General features: G+C 42.1%; 1 protein-coding gene across 3 annotated transcripts in view; it reads left to right on the plus strand.

Annotated features, from left to right (window-relative positions):
• The first annotated feature begins 391 nt into the window (after positions 1–391).
• The window catches only part of usp32 (ubiquitin specific peptidase 32), a 200,992-nt gene continuing 186,184 nt past the window's right edge, over positions 392–15,199 (plus strand). For 2 of the 3 annotated variants that reach the window (XM_043718522.1, XM_043718523.1), the window contains exon 1: positions 392–583. In XM_043718522.1, the coding sequence (XP_043574457.1) occupies positions 526–583 (58 nt within the window). In that variant the 5' untranslated portion in view covers positions 392–525. The remainder of the gene's footprint in view (positions 584–15,199) is intronic. The other variant, XM_043718524.1, reaches the window with a different exon arrangement.

A 15,199-nucleotide genomic window follows, 5' to 3' on the forward strand; every position in this document is an offset into this window, starting at 1 on the left:
CTCAATAAGACTTTACCCGAATTCCTTTGCAAAGTTACCGGGTGAATCTGCTTCCACCACTCTTTCATTACTCAGTTGAAATGGCTGTTTGTGTATGTGGAAAAAATACTCTCATCTTGCGTTCTTTTCGTCCACCATCTGACATCGTACTCATGAAAATAAAACTGCAACAAATAAAAAGTAAAGTTGTCCTTCCAAGAGTAACTAGCCAACTTGGAGAAAAGCGCAACATCTGACGAAGACAGCACCTTTTGCAATATGGCCGCAAACCAGCGCTTTGGGGAACAGTGGAAGCGGAGGAGGAGAGAAGGTGAAGGGACGCATGCGCACCCTCGCTGTGTGGTATCGCCGTTGTTGTCGGCACCCACGTGACTTCACGCGCTGGTCATGTGACTCAGTATGGAGGTTGTGGACAATCCTGAGGCCGGGCTTTGACTGAGGGAGAAAAGTAGAGACTGAAGGAAGAAAACAAAGTGAGAGAAGGAAGATCAGCACTTACAATAATAACACTGAGATGAGGGGAATATGGGCGCTAAGGAGTCAAGGATAGGTTTTCTGTCTTACGATGAAGCGGTGAAACGAGGTGAGGTCTCACGATGTTTGGGTTTGTTTTTTGTATTTTTTTTAAAAATGAAATAATATTTGAAAGCCGGCGGTTATGTTTTCGGTTTGCCCCTTAATGGTGCAGTTCCTTTAAGATAGCATTTCACCACCATGACAGGGATGCTGTCTATGCGCGTCAATAAAGACACGGAAACTCCGTTCTTTTGGGGCGGGGGTGGACTTTATATAGACGACACTGATTTGCTGTTATTTTTTGAAATCCAGCTTTATAAATGCCTGAATCCGCTGTAAGGGCGAAAGTGGGAAGGTGTCTATTTATTTGTCGTGCTTTTCAGGATCTATTTTAAAGATGCATCTACACCAGACTAAAGGGTGGGTCTGTGTTGATCAGGAGTTTCGATCCCTGGTTTGCTTGAAATTGAGAGAAATCTATTTTGAATCGCTGTATTCGAGGGCTAACGATGTCTTTGTGTCGCCTGAATTTTCTGAATCTCTGGATTTTAGGATGTTTTCATAACCCAAGAGATTTCTTAGCCATTCGCGGGGAAGAGTAATTTTCAGCGTAGTACTGCGTATCTACGATTGGGGGTATTTTTGTGAATTTTGAAATCTAGCAGGAATGAATTCACATAAAACCCCTTTAATCTTTTAAAAACGTTCCTAACACAACAATTTGCTCTTGCCTGTTTCTCGAGCCTATATGATAAGCAAACAGAATATAACCGATTTTTTTACGACGAAATTTCAAGAGTAACATATAGCGGGTACAACAGCCCAGGGTGACGCAGACTTGTGGACACCAGTGAGTTCTGCAGCAAACTGTCACTTCTCGATGGATTCTGCTTTCATGTGTTTCGCTGTTCACTTAACTCCTTAATACATAGGAAACTGGAATATCTATTCCCTGTTCATAAGAGGGCAAAATATGCTGTGTAATTAAATATGTGATTACCAAGTGTGTTTCCAACAAGTAAGGTCAAGTAACCTGGTTCGAAAACTGAGCGAACACGCATGGTTAAAATTTTTAAAGAGCAAACGGTTATTGCTCTTTTTCCGGCCGTCTTAACATGCGTATGAGGCTTATAACTTAGCGCGTGTTTGATAAAATAGTTTCTTTTTAGGATGGGGTGTTATTCCAACTCAGGAAGTAGCTTACTTTTAAAACGTTGATTTCAAACAAAATCGTGACCAGTGTTGTAAAGCTCCATAATAAAATTTTAGTTGAAAATGTGTTGATGGAAAAGCGTAGCAGGTCAGGCAGCGTCAGGCATCGAAACGTCGATTCTCCTGTTCCTTGGATGCTGCCTGACCAGCTGCGCTTTTCCAGCAACACATTTTAAGCTCTGATCTCCAGCATCTGCAGCCCTCACTTTCTCCTCGATAATAAAATTTTAGCTGTGATTATAAATCAACATCTCTTTCCCGTTCTGTTTTCAAAAGCTACAAAATTACTTTTGTGTATGAAAGCTGTAACATACCTGAGATTTAGTTATTGTTCTGTTTGCTTTGTAACAACGTTCAAATGTGTTGTGGTACTTTAATGCCCAATTATGAGTTCTCTATTTTGGTATATTGCCCTTGGTATGATCAGTCTTTCTGTTTTACTAGCAGTTTGTTCACTAATATATTTGAATTGGCTTCCTGTAATTGACCTACAGTGAAGTTATATTACTATTTTCCAATGTTTATGAACTGATGTTGTTGCCTTGGAGGAAAGTGGATACATTATTTTCCAATACTATTCTGCAGATGCAAATTATTCAGGTCTTGCAGTGTTTTTGGGAAATATATTGTGTTCATATGAGTTCATATATGTTAAAAAAAATGCACATCGATTATATCAATTTTAAAAAGTGATTTAATTATCAATTTTGATAGTTCAGTTGTTGGGACCTTCGCTCTTTACTGGTTTTCCCCTGCAGGGAATTTGCCCAGCACTTGCGATTCAGGTTTTTAAAAAAAAGTCTGGTAATTTGGCAAGTATATATGAGATGAAGCAGGGAATGTGCTCTACTATATCTTTAGGTTTAAAGACTGGAATCGTGCTCCTTAACAATGGCAATTTAGCAGATATCTTGCATGCATTTGATATATAACAACTTTGCTTAACATCACAACATATGACTGAAATATTAATAATGCAACTCTTGTTTCAAACTATATAGGAAGTTTGAATCTAGATTGCCCATGCTGTGGAATTGTAGTCGATGAGGTAACATTCTGACTAGTTGGATAAGGCTATGCTGGTATAGTGTAGCTAACTTGGAATAACAAAGATGGAAACAATGCATTTAAATAGCTGTTTTCGCAATCTCAACACATTACACTTAGCCAAGCAATACTGTGAAGTTGTAAATCATACTGTTGTAATGTAGATTAATATGGCACTTAATTTATACATAGCCAAAATGCTTGATTGGCGATGAAAAGATAACTAGATAATTTTTAATGATATTGATTCAGTGATTAAATATTAGTCATGATGCTGGGACAACTTCTCTTTGATTAGTGGCTTCGGAACTCATATATGTTTAATGAAAAGATACATCAGTTCATCTATCCTTTCAGGTAGTGTTATAGCTGGCTGAGAGTTACCATGAAGGAAAGTCTCTCTCATCCTCTCTCCTACTTGAGTTGTGGTGACACTCGGGTTAAACAACCACCAGCAGTCTCTCTGAGAGCACTATGATCTGGTACCACTATGAAGACTTTTAAAGCTGGCAATCAACACTGCATCAGTACTGCAGCTTCAATTATAAGAAAATGAATGACTACAGAATGCTTATCCTTTTTTTTTCCTTTCCTTTCATCCTCCTCCCACCTGAAGAAATTAACTTGTTAGTAGTCAAGATGCTACAATCCAACGTACTTCATGCCTAAGTACTGAGTAGGATCATAGTTTGCTGTTGACTGAGGTCTGTGCATTTTCACAACAAAGATGTTCCTGGTTGATATCAGGATTATAAACATAGTCATTTTATTTACACCTACTTGTCCCTCACTTCAATTTCTCCAAGTTGGTACTAGTGATGAGTTTGACTGTAGCATCCATGCTACTGCTTGGTAATTTCATTTGAACCTGAACCCTCTCAGAATGTATAGGTGAGGTGTACAAGGGAAAGGTAGCATTTCTCTCAAATGAGCTTGCTCCATTCTGAGTGACTTATTTTGTTTGGATAGGCCAAACGACTTGAGAGTAGCTATTGCCCGTAACAATTAGAGATTTGTCATTCTTGATCTGCAAAGGTAATATCATCCACTGAGTCCACTGTCTATAATCCAGCAGTCTTGAAGGCAGATCAGTACATGTAATGGAGGGTGTAGACCTTGACAAGAAAGAATGCATCGTAGTCACTTCCTACATCTGGCTGTATCTCCAGCCTACCTAGGCTCATTTTCCCACTGGACTAAGATTGGGTTGAACAAGAGACAGAGATTAATAATGCCCAACTCTCCTTCACTGTAATTCAATTCACGTGCAAGTTGTGTTCATCATCAATCTGTCACAAGTCTTGACTTGATGCATGAGCAATGTGGCAGGGAGTTGTAGCTGTGAGCTTGCACATTGGTCACTTTTCAATGGAAAAGGCAGAAGTGGATCTCAGCAGTCACTTGAACAACTGAACAGCTGTTTTCTGGATCATAGTGTTCACCTCCCTAGTATAAGGAGATATACTTTAGATGATGAAATGGACAATATTTAATGTGCATCAAGACATCTCCGATAAACTTCCATTCTACATATGGCGTTAATCATTTACAAGCCACAAGAAAGAAGTATGATGGAGTACTCTCTACTTGCCTGGATGCATGTAGCTCCAACGACCCTCAGAAGCCTGACCCCTTCCAGGCCAAAGCAGCCTCCTTGATTGGCACCGCATCCACAAATGTCCACTTCATCTACCAACATTGAATAGAATCAGCATGTGCTCTTTACAAGATGTATTGTAGCAGTTCATTGAAGGACGTTAGAGAGCACCTTCTACACCCACAATCATAATACTGTACAGCAGAGACCGTTTGGTCAATCAAGTCTGTACTGCCGAAAATATACAACTACCTAGACTTTACTGTATTAGACCCATAGCCTTGAATGTAATGTCACTTCAGATGCGCATTCAAGTACTTTGTAAAGATTTTGAGGTTTCCTGCTTCAAACGCTCTTTGAGGCAGTGCATTGCAGATTCACCACCCTCACATCCCCTCTAAACTTCCTCTTGCCTTCTTTAAATTTATGCTCCCTTGTGATTGCTTTTCAGCTAAAGGAAGCTGCTGTTTTCTATTCACCCTATCCGTGCCCTTATAATCTTATACCTCTCAATCCTTTATCCAGTTTACCCCTTCTCTGCTCCACAGAAAATACCCCAACCTTGTCCAATCTCTCTTCATAGCTGAAATTCTCCAACCCAAATAGCAACCTGGTGAGTCTCCTACATAAACTTCTCTAGCTGTGTTCTGTACAGCGCTAACATGACTGCCCTGCTCTTATAGTCTATGCCATGACTTAGAAAGGCAGGTATCCTATATGTCGAATAAGGGATCCAACCCTGATTCCTGTGGTATGCCTTGCACACTGGGCACCACCCTATGATCCCTGTTACTAAGCCAAGTTTGGATCTTGCTAAGTTACCCTGGGTCCCAGGAATCTCACCTTCTTTATCAGTTTTAAATATGGGACCTTGTCAAAGGCCTTGGTGAAATCCATATAAACTACATGTGTTGCTGTACTTTCATCCAAAAACCTGGTTACCTCCTCACCTCCAGGATGCCAGCTGAAATCTGCGGTGTTTGAAATCTGGTCAAGGAGCTTAGTGAACCCTTTCAGCCTATGTGATAACAAGGAATCATCTTGTAAGAATGCCTGGGTTGTCTACTTGTATAAGCAGGAAGGACGTTATCAATCTTGTGAAAGCATTAGAAAATCTCACCCCATTCCATCACTGGCAAATTCTTAGGTAGAAGTCTTCTGAGTCACTTCATCTTGAGCAATTTTTATTTCCAGAGAGTCAGCAAATTTTCGGAAAAGGTTGAGGAGCTGCTGATAAGGTGGATGTAGTTGAACAGCTCCAGAGAAATGGGGAGAACAGAACATGGATCTCTGTAGCATATTGCCTTCCATGATGACCTTGGCATTGAAATCAGATTACACATGGATAGAGAATTGCCTAATCTGAGACTGCTTGGGGCATAGACCAAGGTTTCCATGGACAGTTGCATCCCAATTTTCTGTTTGCCAATAACTGTACATCTCTTCTCTTCTGAAATGTAATGTGAAGTTATTTTCCATTTACATGACAACTTTGGCTTCACCATCAGACAAAGAAAGCTAATGTGAGCTACAAGCCAGGATACCCCATCTCAAGGTGCAAGGATTGTTTCAGTGACCAGCATCTGACCTCAATCGCTAAGTTGTCTGAGATAGGTAAACTTGAGAGACAGTGGGCTATAATGTTCATGATGTGATAGACAGCAGAACTTGTTGAGCAAGTTTCAACTTTACCAGCAGTTGAACATTAGTCCAGGAATGAGGAGAAAATGTGTCTACTGCATTGCATCTATCGAGCAATAATTTTATCTATTGTTCTGTGCATGTAACAGTTGGACTTTGTACCAGTGTCAAGCCAAGACATTCAAACACTTCCACTTTTTCTTGCTTTGGAAGATTCTGAAGCTAATGGCAGGACAAAATACCAAACACTCAGGCGCTACCTTGATTTGGCATGCTAAACATGCACACCATGTTGAGACAGTTACAACTGAATTTGACCGGTCAGGTTGCTAGATGTCTAGCATTCGCCTTGTGAACTAAACTTTGCTTGGAGAACATGAACTAGAGTGTTTTCTTGCATTTAGTCATAGGAAGCAATGCAAGGATACAAAGAAGGCTCCACTTAGGAGTTTTGATATTGACTTGACGTCCTCTGAGAATCTCTCCCATGATCACTGCACAAATAAATAAAATGGTGTGGTCTTCAGTATATGCAGGAGTCTAACTGAGGCAGAAAACACAATGATAGGATGACCTGAGACAACTCATGCAAAACATAATCAATCTCCTGTGCTATTCATCTTATTTTAGCAGAAATACTTTAATGGTTATTTATGTACCTACTGGAACCGTACTAAACTCTAATGATGAATGTGGTCAAGTTTATTTTGAAGGATGACAAAAATGGGAGAGAATTGTGCTGTGTTTTATTTATCCAATGAGTCATCAAAAGAATAGTATCAATTTTGAAACTAAACATTAGTTACTTACTGTGTATACTTTAACACAATGGATAACTTTGCAAAATAAACCCTCTCTCAAAGTCCAAAAGTGCAGGAAAAACTGAGCATGTCTGGTATCATCTATAACATATTCAAAGTATCAATATTCCTCTGAGGAAAATATTGACAGCTGGTGGCCAAATGTAGCATGGGAAGTTGCATTTATTTGAATTCATACTATTTTGCAAGTGACAGGAATATGATGAATAAGTGAGTCGATGGTTACAATGATTGAATTGTATAAGGGAAATGAGCAGAGGGTTCCATGGAACACAAACAACAACATTTGATTGTTGAGCCAATTGGCTGTTTCTTTGCATAGTTAATGTAAATTCTCTTGATAAAAAAGTAGTAGAGCAACTGTCTGGCTTGTCAGGCCATTTCAAAGGATGGTAATGGTGTGACCTTGAAGATGAGGGTCACTTCTGTGTCCTATCTGCAACACTACTGACTTTGTAACGTAGAGGAGCTGGGTTGATGCAGTCCATTTGTACAAGTTCCACTGTCCTGGCAACAGATGTTCTGACCTCCTTAGAAAGGTATGTCCAGTTAGAAGGAGGGAGCATTGATGCAGTGGACCTGTTGTGGGATCTGGACAAGCAAGCAGCAGGTCAAGATGAGCCTTCAGCCATCATCTGCTTCAGGTTTGGATGGATCTGAGGCTATCTAACATAAATAGAGCAGCCTAGAGTGTGTGGGAGGTCAGGGTCCATGAAAGTGGACTGTAAAGGAACCCCCTGCAGAGACTCTAAAATGGAGGAGCACCTTACTAAAGATATAAGGAGTTCAAGAGCTGCAATGTGTGTGGGGAAGCAGGCCACCTCTGCGAGGCCTGACCAAGACTGGCAACCACGTATGTTTAGATGGCTGTGTGTGGCATCATGAGCTATGGACCCCCAAAAGACAGTAAAGTACCACTCACCAGCAAGAGCACTGAAATGAGAGTCACCTATGTTATGTGTGTTAATGAAGAAAGCGCTTTGTCATCCCTTCACCAATGGGAATGGCCTCAATCATTTTGTTAGTGGATTTATGTTGATTATATGAGACCGGTAGAGGGACAGATCACAGAATTCCTACAGTGTGTGCAAATAGGCCATTTGGCCCAACAAGTTCACAACAACCCTTGGAAGAGTATGCCACCCAGACCCATTCTCCATCTCGATTACTCTACATTTACCACTGACTAATGCATCTAACATATATATCCCTCAGCACAATGGGCAAGTTAGCATGACCAGTTTACCTAACTTGCACATCTTTGAATTGTGGATGGAAATCGGAGCACCCGGAGGAGACTTATGCAGACACTGGGAGAATTGCAAACTCCACACAGCCAGTCGCCCGAGGCTGGAATTGAACCATAGTCCCTGGCTCTTTGAGGCAGCAGTGCTCACTAATGAGCCACCGTGTTGCTCATGATGCTGCTATTGATCATGAATGCCCACTCCAAGGGCCTGAGTTGGTATCAGCGAAAACAGCGATAGACTGACTGGCGGAAATACTTTCCAAGTTTGGGAACTTTGAACAAGGCGTGAGTAACAGTGGTCCACAGTTTGTGGCAGAAGAGTACCTGGAATGCCACATTAAGATGTGAGATCAGCTCCGTATCAACTGGGAGCAAACAGCCAGGTGGAGAGATTTGTACAAACCCTAAGCAAACTGTAGAAGCCTCCCAAGGGGTGGGTTTTCTGGGATGGTGAATCAACAAGTTCCTCAGCATGCACTGTAACACATCTTGTATGTCACAGTATACACTGGCGTCCTTAATGTTTGCTCACCAGCTGAGAGCCATATTTGACTTGCAGCTGTAGGAGACCAGAGAGGTGGTAGAATGTAATCAAGAGGGACAGATGGCCAGAAGGTCAAAGATTTTCCAAAACTGAGGGACTGTCTTGGCTAGAAATTACACATCTGAGGAAAACTGGATTCAAGCGACAAAAAGAACTATTGACATTTATGATGGAAGGATGAACTGGTGCAGAGGAGACATGCAGATTAACTGGTTATTGCATATCCTCAACAATGGTATGTCCCTCAAAAGTCAGAAACAGATTGAACCTGTGGTGTCAACTGAGTCATGTCTCTGAGCCAGATTGCCCATACCCAGGGAGGAGATAAGACGAAGTTCAATGTGAGCAAATGCGAGGTCTTGCACTTTGGAAAAAACAATACAAGCATGGACTACTTTCTAAACGGTGAGAAAATTCATAAAGCCAAAGTACAAAGGGATCTGGGAGTGCTAGTCGAGGATTCTCTAAAGGTAAACATGCAGGTTCAATTCGTGATTAAGAAAGCGAATGCAATGTTGTCATTTATTTCGAGGGTTGGAATATAAAAGCAGCGACGTGCTACTGAGACTTTATAAAGCTCTGGTTAGGCCCCATTTGGAGTACTGTGTCCAGGTTTGGGCCCCACACCTCAGGAGGGACATACTGGTACTGGAGCGTGTCCAGCGGAGATTCACACGGATGATCCCTGGAATGGTAGGTCTAACATACGAGGAACAGCTGAGGAACCTGGGATTGTATTCATTGGAGTTTAGAAGATTAAGGGGAGATCTAATAGAAACTTACAAGATAATACATGCTTGGAAAGGGTGGGCACTAAGAAATTGTTTCCGTTAAGTGGGGAGACTAGGACCCGTGGGCACAGCCTTAGAATTAGAGGGGGTAAATTCAGAACAGAAATGCAGAGACATTTCTTCAGCCAGAGAGTGGTGGGCCTGTGGAATTCATTGCCACAGAGTGCAGTGGAGGCCGGGACGCTAAATGTCTTCAAGGCAGAGATTGATAAATTCTTGATGTCACAAGGAATTAAGGGCTACGGGAAAAATGTGGGTAAATGGAGTTGAAATGCCCATCAACCAAGATTAAATGGCAGAGTGGACTCGATGGGCCAAATTGCCTTACTTCCACTCCTATGTCTTATGGTCAGCATCCAGTCAGTGAGGGTGCATCTACTAAGCAGCAGAAGGTTTTGGAAGTTCCAGAGACTACATCAGAAAAGGCTCCAGAGACCAAGAGATGGTCTTCTAGAGACCACCGTCCCCTTGAGAGACTAATCATGTTGATGTTGACAATGGAAGCACTGGCTTGCACAGAGGTGTGAAGTGCTCTTTCGCATGTTTTCCATCTTTTTATAATTATATGTGCATATGTTGTCTATGATGCTAGAATAACATTTACAGTCTTCTATCTGTTCATTAATGAGAGGTTTTGAAATAGAGAAGAAGGGGTGTTGTATATAGTGGGTGTGCTTGCTGCCCCTTTTGATTGTGTGTCAGGTGACTTTGAGCAGGAGCTTTGGGTCAGTCAAGGTCTTAATTGAGCTGTCAAGCTCTGTAATAAATTGTTCCTGGTTTAGGTGCTACAGGCCTCATGATACCCCTGTTGCACTTGTACCTTCTTTGTTTTCAATCCCTGCAAGTTCCAATCATCCTGTACACCAAGGTCCTTCCTATTGGAAGGGTGTTGTGAAACTTGACAGTGTTCAGAAAAGATTTACAAGGATGTTGCCAGGGTTGGAGGATTTGAGCTATAGGGAGAGGCTGCATAGACTGGGGCTATTTTTCCTGGAGCATCACAGGCTGAGGGTGACATTATAGAGATTTATAAAATCATGAGGGGCATGGCTAGGATAAATAGACAAAATCCTTTCCCTCGGGTGGGGGAGTCAAGAACTAGCGGGCATAGGTTTAGGGTGAGAGGGGCAAGATATAAAAGGAACCTAAGGAACAACTTTTTCATGCAGCGGGTGGTGCGTGTGTGGATTGAGCTGCCAGAGAAAGTGGTGGAGACTGGTACAATCACAGCATTTAAAAAGCATCTGGATGGGTATATGAAGATGAACAGTTTAGAGTAATATGGGCCCAGTGCTGGCGAATGGGACTAGATTAGGTTCAGATATCTGGTTGGCATGGACGAGTTGGACCGAAGGGTCTGTTTCTGTGCTGTACATTTCTATGACTGTAAACATAACCCAGAATGAGAAAAAGGCTGGCGAGGAGACAAAGGAGGCCAGTACAGTGGGTCAACAATTGACCACTCCTCCATTGACTTGGCAGTTGAGTGGAGGTTGAGGAGGCAACAAAGGAATCAGGAGAGTGGACGACGGGGTGAGGAATAGCCTGAAAAGAAAACCATATGGGTTCCCCCATTAGCCAACAATGAAAGAAAAAAGAGGCATTTGCATGAAGGATGTAGCTCATGTAACGTGCAGAGGGTTAGCCACAGACAAAAGAGACACTCACTAAGGGGAAGAAGAAAATAAGCTCCTCCCGCCCAGAAATGCTGGACATCATGAGGGGCCTAATTACACCCATACTCCAGTTATCTGGAACCAAAGGTTCCTCTGCACCATACGGGGAGCAGTGAACAAGGAGCAAAGCACAGCAGCAGCTTTGTCAGATTTGGAACTGAACCTTCCCTGTTTCATCCTCTCCCTGATGACACCTGAGCACCAGGGAGGAACAGGACAGCTACCTCAACCCTGCGAGAATGCAACATATCGTAGGGAGGCAGGAGGTAGGGAGCTCACCCAGTGAGAATAAGTTTGGAGAACTGATGGATGTTTTGATTATCTTAAATGGTTTTGAAAATGATTAATATTCATTTTTCTGGCTTTAAAACCCCTTCACTATATGTGTTTCCACATTTGCTTACCTGACCAACATTGAAGTGGAGCTTCTATTGCTGCAGGCTTTATGATACTGCATCTCAGCAGCTACGGGAAGTGGTCAAATTTGTGGGCCCATTGGTCTTTGATTTAGTCAGGTAGTAATGATTGCTGTTTCTCCAGCCTGGATATGCTGTGCTGAGGAGGCACTTGCACTACCGGCAAAGTTAAGGATTGGTGAGAGGGTGCCTCCTAGTAGATATCATGCACAGAAGCACTCCCTTGAGACAGACTGACATGTACATCTCAGTGGTTAAGAGTGAGCCATCCTTCACCTCCCACTGCTGCTGGCGATGTCCAGGTCAGTCATTCTAGCCGGAGAGTTCAACTGTGTCATTGCAGCTGGACGATCCAGAGGCTGATACATACTTCCATAGACACTAAGCTGCACGATGTCATCACACATCCAGGTGGAACACCATGTAGATAGACCTGTGTGGCCACGATCAGGTCTATCTGATCAAGGATAGGTTTCAAGTTTGTGTCCCGAGCATTCTCTGCCAAATCCACTAACTCCAAGCTTCTCTGACCACCACCAACTTGGTGACTGCCAACTACAAGATGATAGGTCGGCCAGTAAAGGAACATGAAAGCTGACCATGAAGGAGTTGATGCCAGAAGTTGTTGAGAAACTCAAAAGGGATTGTACAGGTTGGAGACTTCAAGTCCTTCTGAATCTCCAGCAGTTTAGTGGGAAATAGGAGAACGTCAAGAGGTTCTTCATCCTCAAAGGTGTTGAGAAGGCAAGAGAAAAACAGGGAAAAGTGTTGAAACTCCAAATAAACATGTGGAACCTACTGTAGATGGTGGCGGTGGATGTCACGAAGATCTCTTTGAGGTGACAAGCCAGCAAGCTTCAGTTGTCTCTGAGGCATCTAAGATGATCTTCCAGACAAGGTTCTAATCATGGAGGAGGACATTTCTTCTTCCAGAAGGTGCACAAGGAGAGATCTGTGATCAACAGCCTGAAGGATCAGTAACAACATCTCATTCTGACATCCTGAGGATTAGCAATTCATTTTATGCCAGACTGTATGACACAAAGCTTTGTCTCCCAGTCATTCCTGTCCTATGTGAGAGCATGCGCGAGAGGCTAGTCTAGCTGTTGAGTCCTATGAAAATAATAAAACGCGCAGAAGCAACAGCTTACCATCTGAGCTGTATTCAGCTCTGTGGGACTTTGACCAGGACCTGCTGGAGGTGTGCAATAATATGCTTCAGGCAGGTAGTATAGTATGAATCCATGACAAAAGATATCAACACCCTCCCCTACAAATGGAAGGGGATAGGGAGTAATCCAAATTGGCGACCAATTTTGTCGCCGAATGTAGCTTATAAAATCCTGTCTGAGATCATCACAACTGGGTCAGGTCTGCTCTGGAATTGGTGATACACCCCAAATGAACCTGTGTTGTACCAGGCAGGATGAATCCGGAGAGCCTCATGCTCCTTCGGGATATGATTGCTAAACATGCAGAACAGAGATTGACTACCTCACTCATCAGCCTGGAGTAGGATAATAGGCATTTAGCAGCAGGATTGTACACCTATATAAGGGATGTGCATTCCAAAAAAATGGGATTTGGTGAGGAAGTCTGCATTTAGATCCAGTTGCTCTACGCCAACATCAGTAGTGCAGTCTCAATGAATGGGTGGGATTCTGAAAGCTTCCCAGTCAGATCTGGAGTCAAGCAGGACTGCCCACTCTCCTCTTCCTTGTTTGTGAGTCATACAGAGCCTTTCACCAAATTCATCAGGAAGAGTGCAAGCCTGAGAGGGGTGACTGTTCCAGATAGTGGAAGCTTGCAGGTTCAAGCTTCCCTGTACAGGGATGACATAACTGTTACCTGTTCTGATTCGCTATCAGTGTGCAGACTCATGAGCAAATGACCAGTTCAAAATGGCTTCAGGAGCGAAGGTAAATCGAGGCAAGGGCAAGGTTGTGTTTCTTGAGAACTGGGCTGACTGATCCTTTTGCATCAGATCTGAAGGTGCTGGATGTATGTTTGAGGGGCTGAAGCGTGTGCCAAAACTTGGGAGGGTCTTATCACCAAGATGAGGCAGAAATGGGCAGGTGGGAGCACAATTCTCCCTCAATTGCAGGTACAAATCTGGTCATCAGGTGTGAGGTACTTGAGGTATTTTAAGCAGTGCAGGTCTGTCTTTTCACTATTGCAGTCTCCTGAACCATCTTCCACTTAATTTGGAGATCTGCAGGGGCGCAATGTATGAAGCTCTGGATAAGGGGAGGATGAATGTACCAAACAGTAGTTTCATCCTGATGGCTACCATTCTATATGTCATATTTGGGGGGGGTGGGAGGCGGGGTGGAATTAGTGTGGATATGATGGTGGAGAGTCTGTCATACCATCTCTTTTGTAATGTGCTGATGCAAAGACTGTGGAGAGAGATGAAGTTGGTTTCTGTTAAGGTTCATCCCAAGTAGCTTTGTGATGCAGGATTGTGTATGACATTGCCTGTTGCCCAAGGCGCACACCAAGACCAACACTGACTGAGCTTGCACGACTAGCTTCGCGAAAGAATCTCTTTGGTCTGTCTGAAATTGTTGGTCATCTGGTGCAGACCGGCGCATTCCAGCATCCATGACTATGTGCTGAGAGTCGCACAAAAGCTTGTGGCAGCTGCCACCAATGCGCAGTGGATAAAGGCATCGACTCCTCTGTTATCAGCCCTTTTTGCCTCTCAATTAATGTCTGAGTCAGAAATACCTTTTGGTTTTTGCAATTGTAGGGAATGTCAAATTCCAGTGTTGTATTTCTTTAATGCATGGACTGTTCAAAACTGCTTTAGTACCTATACATAAAGAATTTTGATGAATAAAGTAAATTTAACAATTTTTTAAAAAGCCCTAATAAGGACAGCAAATTTCCTTCTGTGAAGAACACTTGAAACTAGTAACCTTTGTAAACAACTAAATAACTTCTTAAGTCACTTCTTAAACTGTCAATCTTTATATTTCTAAATTTTTAAATACCAGATTCAACTTCTCAGGCTGCTGCGCCAGTATCTGACTTGTTCTCTGGATTATTAACCTAGATCTCTGGATTACTTGTCCAATAACATAGAACGCTTTGTGCCCCAGATATTTGTAGCTAGTGTAATTTAAAATGCATGTTACTGTTTTCAAAAAATTCTTAATTCCGAAAACACTTAATTTTTTTGTGACTATGGAAAGAAATTTTTGAACTCTGCATTCAAAAGATTTTTTTGTACATAACTTGCAGTGTTTGGCTTTATCTGCAACATTTTAGTGACATAACACATTTAGTATTTTAATTTTAGTCTGCCGATGTTTTTCATACAAAAGTTTCAAAGCTTTGGGCTTTGTTTGAATAAATAGAAAGGGAGTAACTGAAGAAGTGGAGAAATTTATCTTTGTACCAATGTTATAAGTGACTATAATATGTATTGGAATGGAGGATAGTTGGAAAAGGACCAATAGACTGGAAACAAACATTCCAACCCCATGGATTAGGTTAACAAGCTGTCTTTCTACTTTAATCAAAATGTAATGTTCTATGCTGCTCTAGTACAGACAATATGGTTAATTCTCGTTATTGATTTGAAATGGAAGTCTGAAGGTTTGAACATGGACATTTTTTTAAAGAATTCTCACTTGATATTGGAAATACATTTTCAATAAGACATGCAACTGACAGAAGATGGC

This window comes from Chiloscyllium plagiosum, chromosome 28 (genome assembly GCF_004010195.1).
Source record: "Chiloscyllium plagiosum isolate BGI_BamShark_2017 chromosome 28, ASM401019v2, whole genome shotgun sequence".
NCBI lineage: Eukaryota > Metazoa > Chordata > Chondrichthyes > Orectolobiformes > Hemiscylliidae > Chiloscyllium > Chiloscyllium plagiosum.